The following is a 27,877-nucleotide window of genomic DNA, read 5'->3' on the forward strand; positions in this document are numbered from 1 at the left end:
AGATTTGTGCTTACAGGCACACAATAGATATCAAGAACATTTGAACCTAGCCCTATATATATATATATATATATATATATATATATATATATATATATATATATATATATATATATATATATATTAGTGCAATGAATTAATACCTATGCCATGATTTTTATAATTTTTTCAACTCATGCCTTTTGATCAATTAGTTTTTATTCATCTTTTTGCATCATACTTTATTCAAATCTTTAAATTCCTTAGGTAATTCGATTTACTTGTTGATCAAATGTGTAAATCTGATTTTATATGTTTTGATCTGTAAGCTTTTTAAAAAAAAAAAAATATTGTCTCGATCTTCATCATACTGTAAGATATCCGAATTCTATATTAAGAGTTTTCTTTCAGATATACATTGTTATAGACAACAACAGAAAAAGGGCTAAATGCTATTAATTTATTTGTTTATTATGACATCATACTTTCATTTCTTTATATTTATAGTATTTGGAAATATTGCTATAATTTGGTAGATTTTGCATATTATAAAGCCCGAATAGAACACAAAATTAAAGTTGGATACATTTGAATACCACTAATAATAGCACCAAATAACCCCAACATAGCCATGAGTTCAATTCTATCAACAATTTTCACAAAGAACTCATGCATAACTCAAAAGTGATCCATTAAGCAAAATCAAAAAATTGCCCTTTGACCAAAAAGGTTAATAGACAAGAAGATTACCTCACTAACATTGTTGACAGCATAAAGGGTAGCCCTTGCAACCACTAGAAAGTCGCCATTGATAAGGCTACTTCCGCTTTCTAAAATTAGACAAAAATACAAATTAGAAAAACACCAATTAATTATATAAATGTATTATTTGATAATTCTAATATACTCACGTGATCGATCCGCTGCATGAACATCTGAAAAGATAACAAGAGAAGACCATCAATACAAATGGAAACACCTGTAATTTTCTTGAATCTGTATTTTGTCTTTAGGAAAAGCCACGTCGACAAGATCACAGAAGCGATTGACCAACAATCGAGTAACATTATACTTGTTATAGATGTGTACTGATACGCCTTCACCACAATTTATGATAAAAAAAAGTCAACACTTTTTCGTTCTTTTTTGTATTAAGTCAAAAAGAAACATTATTCATAATCATATACTATAGCTTACCTAGATAATTTGCCTCTACATCCACAAATCCAAGAAGTAAATAGTAATACCATTTAGCCTGTAAAAGTATAAATAAAGGGGGATAAAAAGAATTATTACAACATATTTTGAAATAAACATGAATAAAGTCATAAACTATAAAATATAGATTGAAGATTAAAAAAAAAAAAAAAAAAAAAAAAAAAAAAAAAAAAAAAAACCTTAAGCCCACTTTTCCTGTATATTAGTATTCCTCCATAAACAATTGCCAACATCACATAATTGGCTAAAGACTGTGAAGTAGGTGCGTTTATTCCTAAGTTACAAAAAAAACAGAGTAAAATTAGAAAATATATGAACTTTTACATGACAATATAGAGAAAGTAACATTAGAAATAGGTGGTTATTGCAAATTATATAGTGTACTTTTTGGTAATTTTAACAACATGGATGCTTAATTTTCAGTGAGAAGCGACTTATAAAAGAAATAAGAATGCCTTGGGTGAAACCTGGAGTATTACCGGACATATTATCTTTTTCTCTCTAAATCTTTTCTATAAATACACATTCTCTTTCTCGAAGGAATTACATATATTTATACTCGAAGGAATCACATATCACTATTCCCAAAGGAATCAAATATTTTTATTCCTGAAGGAATCACATATCTTTATTCCTGAAGGAATCATATATCTCTGTTCCCGAAGGAATCACATATTTATCTTCCAAAAGGAATTAGATATCTCTATTCTCGAAGGAATCACATATCTCTATTCTCTAAGGAATCACATATCTTTATTCCCGAAGGAATCACATATCTCTATTCTCGAAGGAATCTGTAACGCCCGTAGATCCGGGCTAGTCAATTTAGAGATAATAGGGGTCGAAAACAACTTTTCGGCAAAAGATTATTTAGAATAAATAATCTTAACCAATTTGTAGTATATGTTATAAGGTTTCCGTACATATAAAGAGCGCCGAATTCCGAGTTATAACGAAGAAGTTATGACCCGTCGAAGTTTTACGGCAAAACCGGCACGGCACTGGGAGACGTAAATAGTGAATTTACGATGGAGGATTTTTTAGCCTTAGTGATCTAAACTAAAGTTTTAGTATATGTTAAATCGAGAACATCCATAAAAAGAACGCCCAAATTCGACTTCGTATGAGGAAGTTATGATTTTTCTAAGATTCGGCTTAGCAGTGCACGGCCCGAAACTCGAATTTTAGTTCGAGCGATTTTTGACTTACGCGACCTAAATGAGAGTTGAAGATCTCATTAATAGAAACTCAACGGTAAAAAGACAGAAGAAAACAGAGACCGTATGTAGAAGTTATGAATTTTACGCGGACGTTTAACAGTATAATCTCCTTGTACTTTTAAATTTAAGATTGGTAGAGAATTAGCCGACGGAGTAAAAACGAAAGTTGTAGATATTATTTTTACCTATGCGTGGATATAAAGAACGTCAAAAACGGAGGTCGTATGTGAAAGTTACGGATTTTAGAAGTCGGAAGTGTGCTGTGCGAAAATGGGTGATGTGGCACAATCTTGGTCATTGCTTTCTCCCCAAGTCTTGCCACTAGATGGTGACATGTGGCACCAAGTTCAGCCAATTTTCACCCTATAAATAGAACCTCTCCCGCCCTCATTTTCTTCACACATTTCTCATTCTTTCTTCTCTTTACTCTCTCTCTAGAACCTCTCTCTAGCCCCGAAACCCCCCGAAAAGCCTGGGGAACCTCCCTAGCACGAGGCGGAAGCCCCCGAGTGCTCGAAGGCTCCGAGAAGAAGAGCTTTTCGGCTCGGGAACGCTGCTTCAAGCAAAGCCCGGTTTTCTATAAAACCCGCTGTAAGTGAGTTACGCCTACGCTATTTTTAATATATCGTTTATTTAATTATAGTAACGTTATTATGAACTTATAATAAGTACTTGGGCTATTATTATGGGCTATATAAGTATTATTTGACGCTTATATAATAGTAATAATAGCTAGACTATTAATTAGTCTCGGCGAATAATAGACTAAACTCTAGTGGTAATAATACTAGGTTTCGTCGAAGGAAATTATTTTTAAGAAGCAAAGCGCTGTCTAAGTTCGGATTCACCACCTTTTCAAGTGAGTGCATAGTTACTTTCAGCTTACACATAGATATCAAGTATTTTATATAAATTACGTGTTATGTGTGCAAATTACCTGAATACTTGCTATCTATGTTGGATGAACATTTTAATACATGTTTTCAATGATTTAAACTGTATATTTATTTTATATCTACGAAAATGTTGGGGTAAAACATGGGTAGATGTATTAGTTGTTATATGATAAAATGAAATAATGAGAGGCCTCGTTATAGATGTTATTGATGATCCAGTCATCTAGCGGAGTATAGATGACGACCACGGACTATTCTAGACAGTCCAGTGGAACACTAGCAGGCTCGCAGCCTGTAGGTGTTTATTTGAACTGTGTGTTTATTTGAATTGTGTGCTCACCAGATGTACTCCATCCCCCACATGGTTGCCTTAAGAACATTTATTGTTGAGGAATCCCCTTAGCAGTAGTGTCCGTCTCGATGATAATCCTTATGATAGATGCTTAGGGACGTAATGTGAGGATAAGGGGAACGGGTAATCGGGTTATTGTTGGTTGAGGAAATTAATAAAATTATTTATTGTGGGTTGAAAACCTTATGTGCTCACCAGGCTCCCAAGCCTGACCCACTCAGTTTCTTGTATTACAAGTAGTGGTGCATGAGCATAGATGTGATATCTTGGGATGAGAGATTAATGGATTTTAGGCCTGTAAATACGGAATAATGTAGTAAGGCCTATGTTGTATTGTTTATGCTTATGATCTGTATTGAACATGACATCCCGAGTCTTTTAAATGAAATACATTTCTACGGAAATGCTTTTGATAAATCTCTATCATATTTTGTTTTGGGACAAATTCCGCAACACTTTTATTTAAAATGTTACTTTGATTTTTAAACAAAGCATAAACAAAATCGGTCTTTTCTGGCCGTGATTTTTGGGGATGTCACAGAATCACATAGCTCTATTCCCGAAGAAATTAAATCTCTACATTCTTATAGTCTTCTATATCACTTGGCACATAAAATTTTTATCATATCATTTCATTAAGAAATCTTCTACTATTAAGCAAGCACTTAATTCATTAAGTACTTAAACTAAGCATTAACTTGTAGGTATTTAACATAAAACTACTAACATCTAACCATGCAGACATACTCATTTATAGGATTATAGCGCATATAATCATACTCTAATGAAAGTTATAACTCATCCTGTTAGTTAGTAAAAACTAACTACCGATTGTATTCAAGTTCTTATTTGATGAACTTGCTCCTTTCCTTGGCCAAAAACCTATTCACATAACATATGATGTTTCTCAGAACTCATCTTCATCCTTTAAGAGCTTATTAACATACAATTCACCAAAAATCATATTTTTGTTCGAAAATAAGAACTTGACAAATCGTTTTCAAGAAACTAATTAAGCTCCATGAATTAAGCATCCATACGAGTTAACTCATCAAGTTCTTAACTCAATTTCTCTATATAATAAATTTTACCATTTAAGGTTTCAAACCCTAATGATCAAGTGCATGGATTCAACCATGGAATCACCAGAACAAGCTTCTAATTAGCTTCTAAACACTTGTAATAACATCATAATCGAGTTAACAAGTAACTAATCCAAGCTTCCAACTTAATTCATAAATTTACCATTAAAGCTCACAAGCTTAAATCAAAGAGAAACTATTACATTTATGTGTTTTTAGAGCTTACAACTTATTTCCATTGGTACTATGCTTCTCTAGATTTACAGCCTCAAAATCGCTGTAAAGAGCTCTGGTTCGAATCTTCTAAAATGGGTTCATGAAAAGAGAATTAACAAATTAAATATATGCTAGAAACATCATCACAACGTGGCAATCTTCTTACAATTTTATCATACCGCGGTGACTGCATTTCACAGATTCCAGCTTTGGCCATTTTCCATTCCAACCCCAAAACTATCATAATTTCTTCGTTTCAAACCCCTTTTCAGTCATCTTTATATCCACGCGAAGGTATTAACAATCCATACAATTCTATCTAATTACTTTTGTCTTAATTCATATGGAACTTAATCCATTAAGTCATGCAAAAGCACAAAATACCAAATTTTCCCAATTTGTAATTCATCTTCAAAGATGTATATCTTATTCATCTTATCTCTGTTTTCTACACATGTTATATCCACACGAAGGTGGGGATGAGTTCTACGACTCCTTTAATTCATTTCAGACTGAGTGCCTACATGTCTTAATCCTTAAAGTCACAAACTTTCCACTAAAGTCATAAAATTCCCATTTTACCCTTTGTGATCTAATTGCAAAATCTCATGTCTTTCTTCTCTTGAACCAATTTATATCATCTCATAAGAACATATTAGACTCATCTTAGCTAACTTCACGAAGTTACATCTTCACAAATTTATGAAATCTATCTAAATTACCAAATTACCCTTTTACCCAACTATTCACTCAAGGTAAATTCTTTCGATATATCAGGTCTTACAACAATCATGAAAGCTAAATCGGTATTCTTATGTTTAACCTAGGGGTGTCTCCTCCAGTTACCACTACAGACCTTAATTAGTCAAGTTATGGTCTCATAATTGTCGAACATAATATGATACGAGAATCATAATCCAAAGTCAATCTATATTATGAGACTCAGTTACATAAACATAATGACACCAATATTTGATTCAAGTTTCATGCTTCCCACCACTCCTCGAGGCCAAGGACGGGGTCAAACCGTCATTCCAATATTATTACTCATGGATATTTAATCAAGAAAACATAATATATTAAAAAATTTATCAATATATAAGTATCAATCAATAATAGAATTAGGTTTGCATAAAGGGTATGATCCCAAATTTCAACAATAACATCTAAGAAATCAAAAAGTTGACTAATTATAGACAGAAAAATAAACAAATTGATAACCTAACGATTTTTCTCTTGATCTTTAGATATCTACTCCATATCAGACTTCCGATTAATATTGCCTAAGGACCCTCAAAACGGCCTTCCATGGTCGTGATCTTCTGATATTATTGATGGTTTTCCTTTCAATCCTTTGAATACTCGTTAGGTCGAAATTAGAACTCTATTTATAGCTTTTCTGACCGACTCGAAATTGTAGCCCGAAATGAAAATTATGGATACTTTATGCTCTTGTTTGATTAAAATTTGTATGGAACCAAAAGGAGGTGGAAATTAAATTCATGGTAGTAGTGTTTGGTCGAGAACTACACCTTCATTTCATAAGATGAATGGAAAAAGCTATTGTTTTTTCTAATCTTATAAACATGATTGGGATAGGTGATTCCACGAGGTATTTGCAGGAAGTTTGGCTTGGAAGTGTCCATTTAAAGATGAAATTTAAAGATTGTTTCACTTAGAGATCGGAAAATATTTTCTAATCAAAGACAAGTGGGTTAACAATGATTGGGCTTGAAGTTAGTGACATGGTATCCGATGAGGGGTGGATGTTGTGCTACTTGATGAATTGAGTTGTCTCCTTATTGATTTTCAACATACTGAGTGTCGAGATAAATGGATTTGGGGTTTAGACCATACGAAGGAGTTCACAAGTAATTATAGTCAACAGTTCATTGATGATCACTTGTTAGATGTTGCTAATATTGGTAGTCGATGGAAATGGTTTGTTCGTCAAAAAATGAACTTTTTAACGCAGAGGGTCCTCTTGAATCGCTTTTCAAATAGGCCTAATATGGTTTGTTGTGGAGTTAATGTTCCTTCCGTGTTGTGTTCATGATGTGAGAGTCATGAAGAAGATTTAGACCATTTGTTAATCAAACGTGAGGTGGCTGTTAGAACTTAGGATGTGATTTTCAAGTGGGTGGACATTGCTTTGCTGAATCTGAGTACTATTTTCGACACTAGTGCTTGGATTGATGTGTTACATATGTCTTCTACAAGAAAAGCGACTTTATAAGTTATTATTATGACTTTTATAAGCTATTGTTACGACGAGTTGGTAGGTTTATTGCAATTTAGAAAGGGAAAATGACTTAAAAGCCCAATTAAGTTTTCAAACCGTTCAAAAAACTCCAATTATGTTTTGTCTGTTCAAAAAAACCCAACAAACTTAATATTTTGTCTAAAAAGTCCAACTAAGTTACACTTTCCTGAAAGTCAAATAAGAGAAACATATGACATGGCTTATTACCGTATCGGAAAAATGACTTGTTAGACCAACGAAGTTTCCAAAACGTTTAAAAAACTTCAATCATGTTTTGACTGTTCAAAAAAACCCAATGAACTTAAGCAAAACAAAATTGAGATTTTCTGAACGGTTTGGAACTTTGTTGGACTTTTTAGATAAAATGTTAAGTTCGTTGGGTTTTTTTTGAACAAACAAAACTTGATTGGGGTTTTTTGAATGGTTTGGAAACTTCGTTGGGCTTTTAAGTCATTTTCCCATTTAGAAATTTCATTCTCTTTGAGAGTGATGAGTAACATAGGGATAGGGAGACAATTTAGAGTCTGTAGTTGATAATTATTTCAATTTGTATCTAAATAGGAACAGAAAAATTACTATTAACTAGGTTTCTTGGATTTAAAAGTCGGTCTTTTCTATTTCTATGCAATTGGTTGTTATAATATTAAGTTGTTAAAAATTAAAAATAAACAAAAAATAAAAGTAACAAACACTTGCAACCAAGCTTAATAAATTGTTTAAATTCATATTTACGACTCTGTTGCTTGCTATAAGGTTTTGTTTCATTTTTACTGAAGTTGATACTTATATATGTTTTATGTTGTACTATATTGTTTAAATTTATATTTTTAATTTGTCATCAATAATATATTTATGAAAAACAAAAGAAAATGGTCACAAAAGTATAAAAACAAAAAGTAAAAGTAACAAGCACTTGCAACCGTCCAAGTATGAAAAGACAACAAACGTACAATAATTGTGTTGCTTGTCATAAGTTTTAACCACTAAAAAAACTCTTTAAAACTCTACTGAAGATGCTTAAAGAAACATGTATTATATACATATTATCAGTACAGAAAAACAAGATAAAACCAAACAACTTGTTTATTGTCTTCATAGATATAACTACATTGCATAGAATAGTGTAAATAAACGAAAATCAATGTAACGTATATGGTCTCAAGGCTCCATGTTCCATGTGACTTGTATGCGTTTTATACCAACATTTTGTTTTTTATTGGACCTACGTACATGCACTTAAATGGGTGAAAAACAATCTAAAAGATGAGGATGTCGACTGAATTAAGTGAATTACTTAATGTTGAATGATTTTGATCTCTTAATAGTTTAAAAAAAAGATTTATTAACCTTAAAAATTATTAAGAGATATTAAGTTGACCTACAAAAGAAAAGTATCTAATTTGTATTTGTGTAACCATGCAATAAATATTGTATCTTATCTTGGATTCCAAATAATCCAACTAAATATTCTATATCCAATAGAGGACAAGTGGTCCTAGAGTACAAACAATAGTATCTCCAGTATCTGTTACCAAATTAGCAAACCTGGTACAGTAAATTTTTGTTTTTTTTTTACAGTAAATTTTTGTTTTTTTTCCTTTCTCCTCAAAACTCTAAAAGTGTAACGTTTTTATTACAATAAAAAACACGAAAACAACCATTTAGGAGAAGGTACAACTCATTAATGCATCTGCATGGCTTTAAATGCTCTGTGGTACATATATTTTAAATAGATTAAAACAGTTTCAAGATTGACAACACTAAAGATTTGCTGTGAATGGCAGTTGGCAATAACTCTTGGATGTCGACTTTTCAGTTTTCTTGTTTATGAGGCTTGTAATCGGGTTGTACTCATTGCATCATGACTTGTACTCTTGTTCTTATTTGGAGGTAGGAACCCAGCGTCAATAGAACAGTCAACTGTTTGATGTATCACTTCATGCAATCCATACTTGTACCTAAAACCCAAATCTTTCAACTTCTTTGAACTTATCTCACTAGGTGCTGATTCCATTTTTGCTCCTACAATTCTGCAATAAATTAAACAATCATATCTCTTATACCCTACAATAAAAGGTTAAATCTTTTCATACCCTTGAATACAAAGTTACAAAATATTTCGTTGCCTTCTAGAAATAACAAAGACAAATCTTTTGATACCATTTGCAAAAGAGATCAAATCATTTTAGGGTTTAAGTTGAAATCAGTGATCCAACTATTTGTGTCCATGTTTATTCACTATGGATTTTTTTTTTAAATTGTATCAAATACACTATAACAATGGGCCTATAACTTTCTGCTCATAATTGTATAAGTAGCAGAGTGGAAATCTTTTTGGACAAAAAATCTAAAGTGATCAAATAAAGACAACGGATAGAAAAAAGTTTGTGTGGTAATAATGGTAAAACATATCCGAAGCAATCAACAACTATTCGATGTCCACATTTGTTCAATCTTGATTTTTTTTTTTTGTTATTCAAAAGATGTAAAGTCTTTATTATGTAGTGAGTATGCCATTACAACCAAAAAGTTAAAGGTCATAATGGCTTATAAATCCTATATGTATGTAAATTTAGAGTCCGAACTATTTGTTCTTCACATTTGGTCACTTGATTTTTTTTGTTTATCAAAAGTTCATTGACTCTTTTTGTTAATACTTAGTATATCATTATTATCAAAAGTTCATTGACTCTTTTTGTTAATACTTAGTATATCATTATGACTGTAGACTGTAGAGTTACAGGTCAGTCATAATAATATATTTAATACTAATTATAGAAATTTACAAATATGTATGTAAATTTAAAGTGAGCAAGACCAACTATTCTTTGTCCACATTTAATCACTCTTAATTTTTTTTTTTTTGTATTGAAAGTCTCTAAATTTATTTTTTGTACTTATTATGTATGTAAATTCAGAATGACCAAAGTGACCAACTATTTTTGTCTATATTTGGTCTGGTCACTCTGGATTTCTTTATGGCATCAAAAATCCTTAAACTGTATTGTATTGATTATACCATTATGATTGCAAAGTTACAAGTTATAGCTAGTTATAATGACATATTCGATACGAATTATAAAAGTTTAAGAATCCTATATATTTATGTAAATGAAGAATGACCAAAGTGACTAACTATTTGTTGTCCACATTTGGCCACTATGGATTTTTTTTTTTTTTTTGTTCATAAAAGCTCCTTTAACTCTTTGTTTTATTTGTCATAACATTATGACCGGAAAACTATATATTAATGGTATATTTTATACTAATTATAAAAAATAAAAAAAATGTGACACATGTATGTATGTAAATTCAAAGTGATCAAATCTGGACATCAAATAGTTGGAAAGGGGATTTTAACCTCAACTCATCTTTGTATAACTTCAGAAAAACAAAGTCAAATCTTTAATGCCCTCCAAAGAAAAGGTCAAATCTGTTTTAAACCCTTTAAAGAAAGGTGAATCTTTTTTAACCCTTTGCAAAAAAGGTCAAGTCTTTTTGATACCCTTAGAAAAAAAGGTCAAATCTTTAATGGAGTTTTGACCTGTGTAAATTAGGAGAAGGATATATTTTTGCAAGATAATCAACCAATTGAGACAATGTACAACTATTAGTGCAGCAGATGTAAGATCCTTCTGCTTGATCATGTTCCATAAGGTACAAGTGGGCATTGCATATATCTTCAGTATGAACCAAACCAATCGAACCCATTCTTGAATTCACAGTTGATAATAATCGTAAAAGATCGGAGTCACCTATCAATAGTGAAATCAAAAGGTTATTAAACATAAAAAAAAAAAAAAAGGACAATCATTGATCCACAAAGTACAGCTGAAAGCAACCTGTTATAGGAGAGAGAAGAAAACGAATACTCAAGGGGACTGCCGGAGTTAGGAAAGGGCCGGCTACGGTGGTTGTGACGACGGAGATTAGATGAATGCCGTTTTCTTTTGCGAATTGAAATGATGCATCTTCAGTTAAACGCTTTGAGAGTACATAAACCTGCATAAAATCATAACTTTAAGAAATTTGGTTTCCATATGTAAAAAAGTTTGAAGATTATTGATTTGTTCATTTACCCAACCACTTGACTTTGTATTCCAGACAACATCGATGGGAATCCGACAAGATTCATCGACCACCGGCAGCCATTCTCCGTCGTTGTTTAGTGCAGTCATGGTACTGATAGAAGAAGTGAAAACAACCCGTTTGACAGATTTTGATCTCAAACAAGATTTGAGAATGTTTAATGCTCCTTTAATCAATGGGTCGATAATATTAGATTGAACAGAATCGTCTTCAAGATAGAAAAACATTTGATTTAGCTGATAATAATGATCTAGATATATAACAGATGTTACATGATCGAAAACTGGACTTACGATTGTTGGTAGGTGGAAGAACGATGTCCATGGAAGCAGCAACATGAAAGACGCCATGGCAGCCTTGTACAGCATCATCGAAGCTCCGTTCTTCATGTAAATCAGCTTTGAACAGTCTTAATCGATCACCACCACGCCATAACTTCAAAAAATGATCACAATTCGCTGAACCTTTCAAAAATCCAAGATTATTAACCTATAACAGTATTTGATTTTGAAGGAAAGGGGAATACGAACCGGGATTCCTGACAGTGGCATGAACGGAGTAGCCTTTTTCGAGGAGAGACTTCACAAGCCATGATCCGATGTAACCTGTTGCTCCGGTAACGCAGTATAACCGGCCACCGCCGTCTCCGCCACGGTGGTGATCAGGGTTTTGTTGCTGCTCCATAGCTCGGACAAAATCGTAGTGGAGTGGGACTGTGGGTCCTTGCTAATCAACGGACGCTTTTCAACGCAATTTCCGGTTTCCTGTATGTTAATATTGACCGATTGACTATGACCCTTTCTCACTGCTCATGTAACTATCACATATCCACATGCATAGTGCGGCTTTTTACACATGTTCTAGGGATATTAAAAAATGACCTCGCGTCATTTAAAAATTTTGTATATAGTAACCTACGCATTTGGTCCTTAGATTTTGTACAAATTCACATATTTGGTTCTAGTATTGGGATTTTGTCATGAATCATCATTATGGTTTACATTTGTTGGATTAATGGTCGATTAATGGTCACATAGCCTAATGTTAATGAGATGCATATAGCCTAATGTTAATGAGATGCATGTGGCCCTTAGGTAAGGGATAAACGAACATTTCCGATGAAGACTTATCAGCTATAATTTAAAGCACGGAAAATGTCATTTACAGCTGCTTCATGAAGGTATTTAAGGACCAATAGTTTTTACAAAATCCTGATCTTGTATCCATACCTTACAGGACTAGTATCAAACCGTATCGAATTTAAAAATACGGAACGATACTCGGTATTCTAAAATCACAAAATTTGGAATTCGATATCGTCGGTACCAGTACTAGTACTGAAATCGGTGCTATTCCCAATACCAGTACCGATAGTGTTAATTTGGTACGGTACTCGGGAATGACTTTCAATCAGATTTGGTATTTGGAAAATCGGGAATAGTATCGGTTGGTACCAGTTCCGTCCCACGCTCATCCCTAAAGATATTCCAGAAATAATGATATATTTATGTGGTACCTAGGCATTAATAGTGACCTAATAGACAATTCTCAATACATGTTGAAGGTTCTGGTGTTGTTCTCGAAGTGGAAACAGATGTGGTTTTGTAGGATAGTTGGATCCTCCATTGTGTTGAAGAGCATAGTAGAAGTTATTCATGGGTTCCCTATAAGAAAAACACGATTTTTCTAGGGAAAGATTCCATTGCAAAAAGCTGAGATTTCGTTGCAAAAGACGAATAGAGACAGAATTTGCGACGACCGATTTTCGTCCCAAAAAAACCCTGTAGCGAGGGTTTGCTAGGGAAACAATCATTTTGTCGCAAATGTGACAACGAAATAAAATTCGTTGTAGATGGTATTTCGTCGTGTATTCTGTAGTAGGATTTCATCACAAATTCTGTAGTAGTGAATCCCTAGCAAATTTTGTGGTGGTGAATCACTGAATCCCTAGCAAATTCTGTGGTGGTGTTTCTCTAGCAAATTATGTGGGGGTGAATCCCTAGCAAATTCCATGATAGTGAATCCTTAGCAACTTCTGTGGTGATGATTCTCTAATAAATTTTGTGGTCATGAATCCCTAGCAATATTGGTGGTGTATATTATATAACAGATTCCATAGCAAAGATTCCATAGGGACGGATGGATAATCGATTTATAAATTAAATCCAAATTATTTTGTAGTAATATATGAAAAACAAAAATAACAAAAAAAAAATAACATTATATCATAAAATAATACAATAATTATTTATTAAATGGAAAATCCCTACTAGTTTTATTGTTCTCTAATAATATTAATAAGATTCATTGCTGATTTAGGTTGTTTATCAAGTTGCTCGACTCTTATGTTGTATTGGTCTTCTTGGGCCTTCATTATTTGTTTAAGCTCTTCGTTTTGCTCTATTTGTTTAGCAACAAGCACCCTTAATTTTTTTCATTTCATCATATTTTTCCGGAATGTAAGATACATCCGTTTTACCATTAATCTTGGGAACCGCATTTGCAAAAGAGTCTAATCTTTAAAGTCTTCTTTTTTTTTATCATGTCCACCAACAACATCATAAAATATTTTGTCATCCTCAAATTCAGCACCTTCAGCTTCCAGTTCTTCCCGTTTTTATGTATAGGCCGCCTACAAAAAAATAATAACTTAAATTAAAAGATATCAAAGTTATGAATGACATTAAGGACTAGCTACAATATAAAAGTTTAATTGCACTGAAATGAATATTACATGAATTTGTCTATATTTTGCATTTGTAAATGTGACTCCATCGTGATTCTTCGTGTGTGTACACAAGAACAATTCACTATGGGGTAGATCACGTCCTAATTTACTCTTCTGCATAAATACCATAAAATATAAAACATACACATAAACATAAACATTGGGGTAGATCACGTCCTAATCTGTGTTATTCCATCAGCCACATTGTTATGCCTATTTTTCTTGTTATGCTCGGATTTCATCTTATATCTATCTGTATTCCATTTTGTTTGTTAGTAGTTCCATACTTCATGTAAAATATGAGTTGTTTTAAAGGAATGTGGGTTTCTTTATGGACTCCACATGTTTTAGAGATATTGGCTATAACTTTGTACCACTTTACATTCCTAAGCTTGTCTCATCAGCGAGTCTATTGTTTCACCCCAACAACATTTTTTCTATATATTAACAATATAAACATAAGTTTAAATGTAAATGTTTACCAACCAACAATTTATCACATATAGTTAACTACCTGGAATTCCTCCCAATATAATTGGTGCATTTATTTGCTTACTTTTCCCAAAGTGTAGCCTTCTGGATCTACTCTTTGTAACAAGGACCAACTAATAAGGCACAAGGTCCTGGTGGCATGAGCCTGTAAATAATCATGTGATCGTTTTATTTTTAAATTAATATGTACGTGTACACCAAAAGGTTATGCATAAAAAAAGTTGTAAGATATGATTAGTAACTCGTGTTTTTTGCCAAACAAGAACAATTAAACGTCCTTCTGTTCCACAATCTTTAGAGGAAATGTTTTCACCTTCTACATGTTCCACAACAGATCCATTCACAGTTGGTTGTGTTGGTAATGGGGTAGATTTTGGGTATGTGTTGGGATAGATGTATATGTTGAGGATGTGGTAGTTCCTTTAGGTAAGGAGGATGTGGTAGTTATTGTAGTTGTTGAGAATGGTAGTGTCAATGAAGGTGTTGAGGTTGTGGTAGTAGATATAGGTGTTGATGATGCGGTAGTTAATGTCAGTGTTGAGGATGGTTTCGATGATGTAGGTTCTAAAGTTTTGGTTGTAGTTGTAGGTGTTGAAGATGGTATTGGTTGTCCAGTTGCTAAAGTTTTATATGTATTTGCTGAGGATGGTGTGGATGTTGTAAGTAGTGTTGAGGAAGTGGTAGTGATCGTTGGTTTTAAAGATTTAGGTGTAGGGGTTTTGGTGCTAGATGCTATAGGTGCATTGGATGTGGTTGATGATTTTGAGAAGTCGACTTCTTCATCTTGTAATTGTCTGCTTAAGAATTTTGCAGTTGAAGTCCTGTTGCGGTTCAAAACCTAAGGTGCAATGAATTTAGTTGGCTTCGCACCTGATGCTCCTTTTTGTTTCAAGTTCGACATCTTTCTTGCTAAAAAATAAACAAAAAACTATAGTCAATACCAATTTATTAAAGATGATAAACTATTGATGAGCAGAGAATAATCATACAATAAAAATAAATTATAGATAAAGGCATTACTATGCATGCATGCTATTGAATACAACTTTTGAATAATATTGTCTACTTTGTTAACATGTAAATAAAGTGCGACAATCATAGATTATGAAAGCAAACTAATGTAGTTGTAATTTAAGATGATAATATATATGAAGATGATCAGAGAACAAGAAACGATGATCACGACAATAGTAAATTAAATAAAAATAAATTTTAGATGAATGAAAACCTATATCGCCAAAGTCAGTGCATAAACGTAATGAAGAAATGTAGATTTCGATCAATTAGCCGCGAAGATGATTACAGAAAATATAAACCCCTATTTCTAATAAGTTAACTTACCCTAATATGCAACCTTAACGTGTGCAGGTTAGAGGGAAAGGAATTGCGAATTTTTTTGAAGCTCTACTAATGAAAAATTCAAATTGTACAAATTAGCGCTAAATATTTAGTCATTCAAATCTTTTAAAGTAGTTCTAGTGAGATAGAAAGGGTATATAACATCAAGAAAGAACAAAAAGTAACGAGGTTTTCATACCATAATTTTAATTTAAAATTATAAATATGAAGTAAACAATAATAAAATATACATCTTTATGTTGATATGTTTGAAACAAAATTTATATATAAAAGGCGTATGGGCCATGGGTCAATGTGGTAGTTGGTTATAGTGTCATGGTAATACCCATGGATGACATATGGGTCATGGGTCAATGTGGTAGTTGGTTATAGTGTCATGGTAATATCCATGGATGACATATGGGTCATGGGTCAATGTGGTAGTTGGTTATAGTGTCATGGTAATATCCATGGATAACATATGGGTCATGGGTCAATGTGGTAGTTGGTTATAGTGTCATGGTAATACCCATGGACGACATATGGGTCATGGGTCAATGTGGTAGTTGGTTATAGTGTCATGGTAATACCCATGGACGACATATGGGTCATGGGTCAATGTGGTAGTTGGTTATAGTGTCATGGTAATACCCATGGATGACATATGGGTCATGGGTCAATGTGGTAGTTGCTTATAGTGTCATGGTAATACCCATGGATCACATATGATTCATGGGTCAATGTGGTAAGTGGTTATAGTGTCATGGCAATACATATGGATCACATATGGGTCATGGTTCATGTGGTCTTATAGTGTCATGGTAATACCCATGGATGACATATGGGTCATGGGTCAATGTGATAGTTGCTTATACTGTCATGGTAATACCCATGGATCATATATGGGTCATGGGTTGATGTGGTAGTTGCTTATAGTGTCATGGTAATACCTATGGATCATATATGGGTCATGGGTCGATGTGGTGGTTGCTTATAGTGTCATGGTAATACCCATGGATCACATATAGGTCATGGGTCGATGTGGTAGTTGCTTATAGTGTCATGGTAATACATATAGGTCATGGGTCGATGTGGTAGTTGTTTATAGTGTCATGGTAATACCTATGGATCACATATGGGTCATGGGTCAATGTGGTAGTTGCTTATAGTTTCGTGATAATACCTATGGATCACATATGGGTCTTGGGTCAATGTGGTAGTTGCTTATAGTGGCATGGTAATACCCATGGATCACATATGGGCCATGGGTTAATGTGGTAGTTGCTAGATTAAAAAGGCATATATCAATTGTGTTGGTTGTGTTTTAAAATAGGTTGATTTTTTTAATTCTGATTTTTTACAAAACTACCCTTACTAATCAAACTTGTAGTTCGTGGAAGAAAAAACTAAGGGCTTATTTGGAATAACCGTATAGGTGGTGTGTAGCATTGGTATTCTGGCAGTGAGAGCAGTAGCAGTTGAGAATTGACTGATAGGTGAGTCTTCTTACTGTACTTATGGGTCGAAGGCACCAATAACATCCCACTGGATTGTTTTGTGTAGGATATTAGATGTCTTTGTGACTCTTGCATATTTGTATGATTAAGTTTAAATAAACCCCAAGGTTGGGCCCATAATTGTAAGCTTAGGTTGGAATAAATCCTAAGGCTAGGCCCATGATTGTATGCTTGTGTTGAAATAAACCTTAAGTTTGGGCCCTATGGCTAGGCTCATTATTGTATGTTGGATTGGAACATACCCTAGGGTTGGGCCCACTGATTCATATGATATGTGGTACTTTGGGGAAATTCACTAAGCTTTGTGCTTATAGTTTATGTTTATGGTTTGAGGACTTCCGGTATGAAAGGGAAGGGTCCGACGTGATGGCACAACCTCCCCCTCATGTTTCCGCACTTATGATTATTTTTACTTTGATGATTTTGATATTTTGTATCGTGGTTGACTTTGATAAATCTGAAGTATGGAATTAACGATTTTTAAAACGAAAAATTTTATCACTGTTTGTGGGTTGTTACATTAATGGAGTTTTAGGGGATTTCTAACACTAACTCATTGGATTCCATTTTCAATGGTTTGATTTGAGATATTTGGCTTTCAATTGATATCAATCAATTTATCCTATCATTATTGAATACTCGTGTTGATTATTGTGGTGTTCCTTGAATTTTATAGAAATTCAAGCTTCCATTAAGTTGTTTTTAGATTTCCTAGCCCTAGCTTACACGGAATCCGAAATTTGTGTTTCTTAATGATTATGAGAATGTATCTAACTTAAATTATTATGAACTATCAATTATATTATTTCATTTTGTGAATCATGCTTACATTGGTGTCCATTGAGCTCTTGGTGGATTTTAACATGTTTATGTGTCACTGAATGTTTAGGACTTAATGGTGATCAAGGGTGTAAAAAATGTCTGACGTTAGCTAGTCGGTGGACTGAGATAAGAGATTAATCAGTTAGACGATGATTAATTGGGGATTGAATATTACCAATTTGTTGAATTTAAAAAAAAAAAAAAACTATATATAACTACTATCATAATTTCAAAGTTCGTGAATACCACTAATATCATAACACAATAGGTTAATATAACTAATACAACACTAATCATTCCTCAAATAGTTTCTATTGAGATATAATTTTTTCAAAGTGTTAAAATTTCATTGTTTGCTACTGCTTCGACCATTTTGTAAACAAAGGTTAATCGCTAGGCACCTTCTAGTCGGTAATGACTAAGGACTAATCGAAGATTAATCGGGACATACTCGAGATTTTTACAACACTAATGACAACTAATGATTAAGTCATCGGTCATCATAACATCTTAATATCATATTAAATAAGTTATATATAACGTTTTGGTTTCATTTGGTTGAGAATCATCGATCATATGTTGTAGAAATACCAATGTTGAGATTGGAATACTTTCCCCATTATATAAGTATTTTGATTTGTGTTCCCTTTTTGTGAAATACTAGATGTATATAAAATATTTGAATAATATATGTACAATGTATGCCTTCATTTGATTGAAGTCATAAGAACATGATTTTGTAAATGAGTTGGGTTTTACCTTTAGGAATACTTTCTCCATTATATAACCCATTATATAAGTATTTTGATTTGTGTTCCCTTCTTGTGAAATACTATATGTATATAAAATATTTGAATAATATATGTACAATGTGTGCCTTCGTTTGATTGAAGTAATAAGAACACGATTTTGTAAATGAGTTGGGTTTTACTTTTGCTTTTATATTATGGGTTTATATTTGACAATTACTGAAGTGTGAATATATCTAAAAAGAACATCGAAGTCTAGAATTCTTTTGTAATTATATATATATATATATATATATATATATATATATATATATATATATATATATATATATATATATATATATATATATATATATATATATATATATATATATATATATAGGGTGAGGTTCAATAGAGAACCATAATTAACCAAGGAACCAATAAACCAATCTTTTTTTCAACTTTTAGAACTTATTTTTTATCAAAAAAAGAAAAAAAAAACTAAAAATACAGAAATACATAACCTTTTATCATTTTTCCAATGAATTTCGATTTTTTTTACGTCAAATTCACAATGTGAATCTTTGAAAATTCACAACGTGGATCCGGATTCACACGGTGAATCCGAAAAATATTTTTCACATTCACAATGTTAATATATGAATTTAGATATTTTTAGATTTTTTTTTTCGATAAAGAATAAGCTCTAGAAATTGAAAAAAAGATTTGGTTCCTTGAAGAACCAATAATTATGGTTCTCTATTGAACTTTACCATATATATATATATATATATATATATATATATATTGAGAGAGAGAGAGAGAGAATGATATTTGCATAGGCCAATGATATAAGACATATAACTTTTGTACACCGCACATGATTCTCATGAAATGTTAGGTAGAACTGATTTTACACGTTGAGTTTGGAGGAATAATCTTATCTCATGGTAAGGTCAACACACGAGAGGTGATCATGAGTACCCGACGATTATGCTTGAAGACATGGCATCACAAGATTTATGGATTTTACATGCATTATTTTGTGGTGTCGGTTCCAACAACAACCTTAACATTCTTTATAAACCTCATTATTCAACAAAGAGGTACACAGAAGTGCATGTAATTGTCTATTTCATGAACGTAAAAGGTGCAAGGCAACACAAGATTCAACAAAAAAGGATCTCGAATGAGCTTTTAGCATGGACAATGCTTCCAAGAAAAATTAAGAAAATAACAAACACTTAAATTATTTTGTACAATATGATTTTAAAAAGACAAATTATAAATATATATACAAAATGCAAAATCTCATATGTGAGTATAAAACATTATAGTTAAAAGTGCATATACCTATCCACAATGTATAAGTATTTTAATGCTGAAAGTTCAAGTTTAATTCATTAATTTTGTATAATATGTCACCTGCAACCTCTCTATTTTGTATAATGATATTTTTAATCACTTTACTGTTTAAAATATAACTTTCATCCCATCTCTTTAACTTTGTAAAATTTCACTTTTACCTATTTATTTTCTAAACTTTTGTGATTATCTTCTGTTTCTGTAGTGTGTGTGTGTCTATATATATATATATATATATATATATATATATATATATATATATAAAATATGATTTTTCCTCGTATATGTTCCTAATAAGCAACAAAAACACAAAAACTCATGGCAAAGCACGAACTCAATTACTAGTTTATATATAATGGGTACTAAAGTAGTTTGCTTAGGTAAAAACAAAATTTCGAAACTGTTCAATTATTTTGACAACCAATTTTTTATGAGGGTGGTCAGAGACGCCAAAACCGTTACAATGAGTCTCAAATAACTCACGTCATGCATCCTAATTCATGAGGTCTAGATCATTCTAGAGAGGTATGTATGAGAGTATGTTTGTGATACCATTGAGGTTTTTGTGGTATTAGGAGCCTCACATAGCAAGAAAAGGATGGAGAAGTCAATAAATAAATAGATGACAAAAAGAGGAGGAAACCAAATAGTTGACTCGCCCTAATACCATGATACACAAAATTAATTCTATGTAATCTCTCTCTTCTCATTAAACGTTAACATATACAAAACACATCGAAATTTCGAACCAGACTCCTTGGATGGACCTTAGGCTATACAAAGACTTCTTTTTTCACATTTCCAAAATAGAGTAAATGACTTGATTCACAGAAAACCCATTACAAATTCACAACTTCAAGGACTTTAGAGTAGAAAACTAGATTCCAATTTGACATTTGAAAGAATTCAATATCGACTTTCTCTAATTTCTACTCAAAAACACCCCAAAAATCCAAATATATCATTACATCACAATTCACAAGCTACAAACATGAAGTTTTGATAATATAAGAAAACGCACATAATTTGCAATTACAATTTGTTGATTTTGTAAACTCATGAAGCAACAGTAATCGCTTCAGTTTTCTTCTCTCTTTCCTTGATATCTTTTTTCCATTTTTCTACACTGTCAATTATTTCCCCAGTTTTCACCAAAAATCTCACCCTTTTACCATCTTCCAAAATCTTATGGCCCACACGACTCGCAACATTTTGTTCTTTTGAGTACAACATCACATTTGAGCTATGAATTGGCGCTTCAATCTGTGCCCAAAACATAAAACTAAATTATTGATAATAAATTCAATAATCAATATCATGTTTATGTAGAGGATATGAAATTTGAACCTTGATTATCTGCCCTGATTCACCCTCTTCTTTGCTCTTCACATGTTTGGTTTTCAAATTAATTTCTTTGACAACTACAGTGCTGTTGTGCTTTGTAATTTTGGTAATTTCGCCTATTTTACCCTTGTCACGTCCTGCTATTACTTTAACAGTGTCCCCAAGCTTCACATGCATTTTGTGCACTATTGGAAGACTGTTTGGTTTGCATTTTATCCTCTCCCATCTCTTAAGCTGCAAAAATTAAATTTGAAATTACAAAAGAAGTATCTTAATGTCTTCTATGCAAAGTCAAAATTAGAAAAAAGAAGAAAAACTAATTGATAGTTAATACCAACCTTTGCTTGGATAGGAGGACATGGTGCTTTTGTAGACTTCACCTGCATATGAATTGTATGTAAGCTTCTTATACTAATCTTTTAGCATCCCGTTTGTGTAATACACGTAGGTGTAAGACCAATGTGTTTAATCAAATTCAAGATCAATAACTTTTGTTGATTTTACAAAAAGTATAGCTGTTTGAGCCCTAGAATTTGTGTCAACTCTGGAGAATTGAAGATAGTGGTGGGGAACTGGAGGTTAAAGATCCATGAAAGAGGACAAAATCTACAAATTGATTACAAATCTTGTGAAATCATGGAGATTGTGTAATTTGTGGTTTTGTATCAGAAAATTTCAAGCATGTATGATTATTTTGCTGAAACGAATTCATTTCGGAAATGTAACACTTAGATGTTGTTTTTCGTTTAATTCTAAAGGATAAAAGTGCTTCTAAATCGTCACTGTTTACAAACTTCACAAAGGGAAAATGACCACAATCTCGCAGCATTTCTCTATTACATTCCTCAAACCAAAACAACAAATCTAGTTGCGCACAAATGCCAACAAAGGATGATAATAATTCGACACCCAAAAAGTAATAATTGCATAATATATAGTTATATACACAATTATAACAGAAAACACAGTATGAAACGCTGGATTCACAGATTTTTACGAGGTACAGAGCCATTTCTGAAACGAATTCGCTAAGAAAGTAGAATTGAGGGGAAGAAAAGGTGTACCAGAGGTGAGGAAGGACACGGCGATAGACGTTGGCCGAGAAAGGATTTGGATGAGAGAGAAAGAGCGGTAAATGAGCTCTGTAGAGCAGCCATGGCCACCATTTTTACCAACGATTTGCTTCAACGAAGGTGCACCAGATTTCAGAGCAATTTTATCCTGATAGATGGTTGGAGAATGGAGACTGAAACTAGCAGGAGGACTCAAGAGAGGATAAAGTTTGATATCAGATAAGTGGGCCAGGCTCCTTAATGAGCCCAAAATACTTGAAAAACATATAAGGCCCAATATGATATTGTACAAGGATTTGTTCAAATGGGTCATATTTGAATTTCTTTATCTATATTTCCGCTTTAGGAGATCTTGGGCTTTTTATCGATCTTTTTTACCCTCTATATTGTGTATAAATAGGTATGGGTTTATTTAGGTTTTTACAAACAAAGAGAACATTTGGACCGGATCAGATTGAAAATCGGACTTGGATCTGGACTTGGTAAGCCTTAAGATGTCCAGTCCAAGGTCCGTCAATTTTTATAAAACAGGTCCGGGTCAAGAGTCAATCCGATCTATATGCTCCCTTTTATGTCCAAGAATCGGGAACCGGACATTGACCTAGACCTAGTAAGCTTTAACAGGTCTAGTTCAAGGTCCAATAATTTCTGTAAAACCCTTTGGTCCAAGGTCTAGTTCAAGGTCCAACATTTTTTAAGCTCATATTCTCAACAAATGTCACGTTTTCATATTTTTATATTTTGAAATCCTGGTTTTTCATATTCCTTGTTTATTACAAAAAGTCAAGCTTTATAAATTTTATAAACTTATATTTTATAATGGTTGAAACAATTTTATTCTAATTTAACTTGAACCCTGACGTTAGAAATTTTAATTTTATAAAAGTTCCATAGAGAGTGATATAATCAAGTTGTTTGTTACTTATATATATCATATATGTAAAATAATTATTAAAAAAAAAAAAAAAAAAAAAAAAAACTCTATTCATATTATTGTTAGCTTGTAAAGTTATCTATAAACTAAAACCTAAAAGCTCTAAAAAACGCTTTTGGATTCAGAATTTTTTTTTGTACCAAAGGTACTTTTTTTTTTCTTAAAAACTAAAAGGTTCAAAAACCCGTTACTAAACACACCCAAATTGCTCGTCAATTCCCAAACATCAAATATATTAACACGAAAATAGAAATTAAAACTAGCCTTTTTTTTTTCCCCTCCATTTCTGTTTTTCACTCTTGTATCCAATATTTTCTATTACTATACAAAATTGGACCACACCAATTACCAAGGATCAAACCCAAGAAGAAACATAAACTTTACAAAACGCAAAACAAACTTCCCCACTCAACACCCCCCACAACACACACCAAAACCTAAACTATAAAATATAATACAAAACCAAATTAAAAGAAAAAAAAAAGGATGATTTTGTCATTTTACACTTGCTCAAGGGAGTCGGCTGTGCTATCTACAGACTCCAACCGGCGATGTTCGCTGTTCATCGGACTCCGGCGACCTAACTCATCGACATTGAGAGCAATCTCATCTCCGGCGACAGAAGAATCACGTCTATGATGGGTTTTGTTATGTCTTGTTGTAAGAATACGTGATAATATTTGCACGATGTCCCTCATTGAAGGTCTTTTTTTCGGTGAACGATTGATGCATCTGTATGCAAGCGCTGCGACGTCGTTTACCTCCTGTTCATCGAAGTTTCCTTCCAGACGAGAATCCACTATCTCTTCCCATCCCACTTTCCCCTCCGTATTCATCGCCGCCTACACAACAGTTTCTATATATTATTATTTAAATTAAATTCATAAATCAATTCCATATCATATGAAACTATATTTCTATGTATTTAAATATTGCCACGTCATCATTGGTAATAGCTTACAAGCTCAACATACTCCATGAGACCCTGTTGAGGGTTTCTTCCAGCAATAAGCTCAAAAAGTAAAACCCCAAAGCTATAAACATCACTTTTTTTAGTAAAAGCTCTTGTTGATATATATTCAGGATCAAGATACCCAAAAGTCCCTTGTATATTTGAAGCATTTCTATTAATCATATCCTCCCTTGAAAGTCCAAAATCAGCAACCTATTTCACACAAACAACATAATTCATATCTTTGTAAATAAATTAAATTAAAATTAAAAAAAAAAAAAAACTAACCCTAGCTCCCATTGACTGATCCAACAAGATGTTAGAAGATTTGATGTCCCTGTGTATGACTGGAGGAGTAGCCTGGAGTTAAAAAATAAAATAAATCAATAAATTGGATGATATAATATAAGTTTAAAGAAAATGAAAATTAAAAAATTAAAATATGAGCTTACTCCATCATGGAGATATTCCAATCCCCTAGCTACATCCAAAGCTATTTGAACCCTCAAATCCCAGCTTAATAATTCATGGTTTTCACCTGAAAATAAAAGTAAAAAAATAAGTCATATATGGATTTGTGTAAAGTACATTGTATCTAATTATAAAAAAAAAGTTGGATGATGATTTACTGTATAAATGTGAAGCTAGACTCCCTTTGCTCATGTAGACATATATGAGCATATGTTGCCCCTTTTCTGCACAATATCCTACCAAATTCACAAGGTTCCTGTGATGTAATCTTCCCAATAACATAACCTATAAAGAATATACATGAGTAAGATTTAAGATGTAATTGATGTATGCTTCAATGGTGTTGGTGTTTGATAATGATACCTCTGTGTGAAACTCTTTCTCGCCTTGTTTTGAATCAGTTGCAAGAACTTTAACAGCAACTGCTTCACCAGCAGTCATTTGAGCTTTATAAACAGGGCCAAATGCCCCTTGGCCTATCAATGAAGTGAAATTGTAGGTTGCTTTTTGAAGATCTCTGTTTGATCAAGAAAAGAAAAAGATGATGAAAAGGAGAGAGAAGTAGAAATGAGATAATAGATGCTAGATTTAACTTACTTGTAGGAATATTCAAGAATTCCTGAAGCAGCAACTACATGACCCTTCTTTACTCCACTAAACCATACTGGGATGCCGGTTTGTACAGATGTTCTTGATGATTCTGTCCCCATTGATGAGTCTGATAAGATCGTACAAGTATCAGCACCATTTGTACGGATGGGGATTTTTGCTGCTCTCCTGGAACTGCTGTTGCCTATTTGAGGTCGTTTCCGGTGATATCTGAAGCAAAGTAGTCCGATTATGGCTAAAAGCGCTCCGATTACCACTCCTATTGAGATCCCGATGATCAAACCAGATGACCTCTCTCTCATCTCTTTTCTGGAGGTTTTATGTTTCGTATCCACGCAACCATCAACACACCTGCGGAAGTGGTAGAAAAAGCAATTTTAAAGCGGATCAAGGAGGAAGAAGGAAGAAACAGATTTGTGAATGGACGAATGCTTCAATTTCATTGACGCGACAAAATAGAAATGGAAAACATGTAAATCATGTTTCGGATGAAGGAAAATTCAACTGTTCAAATGCTGAATGATTCGTGAAGAAGTTTATAATTAGGAAAGTAAATCCTCCATTAAAGAGTACTAAAAAGAGCAATCGTTGAAAAAATTAATGCGATTCTTACTTTTCTCAATACGAAACATGATGAAAAGACCAAAATACAAACTCGTGGTTCATTATTTCCTATCATATAGATCTTCTTTTACTGTTCGAAAGCCAACAAAGGACTCTAACGTCATTATTCACAAGACAAATCAAACTCGTCAAAATCAAAGAAGAACAGTGAAGAAAAACAAAATCAAACTGAATGAGACCCCAATTATACATAAAACACGTGCAGAAGGTAAATCGAAACAGGAAAACCACTACAACATCATACGCATGGTAATGTGAATGATTAACGGGAGTTTAGTTGATGATTTACCTGATGTGATGATGTTCTCAATACCAGTTAACTTTACTGAAGAATCTGAAGGAAGAAGGTAAAGGAATCTGTGAGTTGAAGCAAATACAAGATCCGGTTTTAGACTCGCCAAAACAAATACTCCACAATGCTCGAGGAACAAAAATGGCGAATTTCAAAAGAAAGATAGAGTAAAGGAGTCGTATGTGGTTGATTTTTGTAAGAATTTTTTTATGTTAGTTTAAGAACAATTCTTTTTTCAAAATATAATTTTTTTTTCTATCTAAATACAACGAAGCCCCAAATTTTGTATAAAAACTATTTTTCATTCAAATTTTGTCTAAGTTTTATGGTTTTTTAATTTTTTAAAGCGGCAAGTTATTATAGCAATATATTTTCATTTTAAAATTCAATTAGAAATCGTACAATAATATCATACGGGTTGAGTAAATAAAACAAAATATAAAACAATCACAGGACATTAATATAAGATATCAATAACATAAAATATACGTAACTGATAACAAATATTATATAATAACTTTTTGAATAATAAAATATAATACGTTAAAATTTGACCGCTAATTTCTTTTCATATACATTAAAATAAAAAATGAAAAATAAATAAGTTCTTTAGATAACATGCTAAAATGGATGTCGATCAAATTGATTATTTTTTTATGTATCAAAAATAGAGTTATTCGACGTGACAACTATTTTAATTTTTAAATATTGATCAATTGAATATAATTTTCAAAACCTATTTTTTTTAACCGACAAATTTAATTTACTCATAAGCTAACATATATTCCACCTATATTTACGACGAAACTTGAACCATCGTCCTCAAAGAAGGAGGACATCACCTGATACCGCTGGACTACAATAATAATGCATTGTTGATAAACAAGTTTGTAAATATTTAATGTATTATTTGTATCGGTGATAAACAAGTTTTTTAGATTTAATGTATTCAAAAGAATTAATTTATATATTTCGTTTTTGATATATTTGGTTTTTTTGTACTAAATGCAGGGAATTTCAATAGAGTCTAATGGTTATCTATAGTAATATTATGATACCTAGATCTATGAATGATGTTTTTAAAAAATTTAGTTTCATCATCCAAAAAAACATTAACATCGCAATTTATTATCCGTTTACCCATTACGCCTATATCAAACTTTCATGTCGAATTGAATGAAATAATAAAATTCTGGTTGTTAAAAACATTGCATTTTTATACTTATTTAACTTCGTTTTAAATAATATAATATACACATATATACATATG

General features: G+C 32.4%; 3 protein-coding genes and 1 pseudogene across 6 annotated transcripts; all 4 read right to left on the reverse strand.

Moving 5' to 3' along the window:
- Positions 1-525: 525 nt before the first annotated feature.
- On the reverse strand, positions 526-1,683 carry LOC145076271 (uncharacterized; annotated as a pseudogene).
- Positions 1,684-8,886: 7,203 nt separating this feature from the next.
- Positions 8,887-12,153, reverse strand: LOC145074567 (NAD(P)-binding Rossmann-fold superfamily protein). 4 transcript variants are annotated; one of them, XM_079020922.1, is made up of 6 exons: positions 11,846-12,153; positions 11,609-11,779; positions 11,306-11,481; positions 11,069-11,228; positions 10,771-10,981; positions 8,887-9,256 (listed from the first exon to the last, which is right to left on the reverse strand). In XM_079020922.1, exons 1-6 carry the CDS (start codon positions 11,997-11,999, stop codon positions 9,052-9,054), a joined length of 1,077 nt encoding a protein of 358 aa, XP_078877048.1. In that variant the 5' UTR covers positions 12,000-12,153; the 3' UTR covers positions 8,887-9,051. The 4 variants fall into 4 exon arrangements, with proteins under 4 accessions (XP_078877048.1, XP_078877047.1, XP_078877046.1 ...); XM_079020921.1 differs by having other exon boundaries at positions 11,306-11,523; positions 11,609-11,773; positions 11,846-12,151; XM_079020920.1 differs by having other exon boundaries at positions 11,306-11,523; positions 11,846-12,151.
- A 9,057-nt stretch (positions 12,154-21,210) lies between these two features.
- Positions 21,211-22,908, reverse strand: RPL24 (Translation protein SH3-like family protein). The gene is made up of 4 exons (XM_079020318.1): positions 22,717-22,908; positions 21,991-22,032; positions 21,656-21,886; positions 21,211-21,571 (listed from the first exon to the last, which is right to left on the reverse strand). The coding sequence occupies exons 1-4, from the start codon at positions 22,816-22,818 to the stop codon at positions 21,365-21,367; spliced, it is 582 nt and encodes a 193-aa protein (XP_078876444.1). The 5' UTR covers positions 22,819-22,908; the 3' UTR covers positions 21,211-21,364.
- A 1,000-nt stretch (positions 22,909-23,908) lies between these two features.
- CRLK1 (Protein kinase superfamily protein) lies at positions 23,909-26,806 on the reverse strand. Its single transcript, XM_079020961.1, has 8 exons — positions 26,605-26,806; positions 25,680-26,042; positions 25,446-25,599; positions 25,241-25,367; positions 25,064-25,149; positions 24,900-24,971; positions 24,621-24,824; positions 23,909-24,501 (listed from the first exon to the last, which is right to left on the reverse strand). Exons 2-8 carry the CDS (start codon positions 25,991-25,993, stop codon positions 24,160-24,162), a joined length of 1,299 nt encoding a protein of 432 aa, XP_078877087.1. The 5' UTR covers positions 25,994-26,042; positions 26,605-26,806; the 3' UTR covers positions 23,909-24,159.
- Positions 26,807-27,877: the final 1,071 nt, after the last annotated feature.

The sequence above is a fragment of the Lactuca serriola genome, chromosome 9 (genome assembly GCF_051521515.1).
Source record: "Lactuca serriola cultivar US96UC23 chromosome 9, Lser_US96UC23_V15, whole genome shotgun sequence".
NCBI classification, from domain to species: domain Eukaryota; kingdom Viridiplantae; phylum Streptophyta; class Magnoliopsida; order Asterales; family Asteraceae; genus Lactuca; species Lactuca serriola.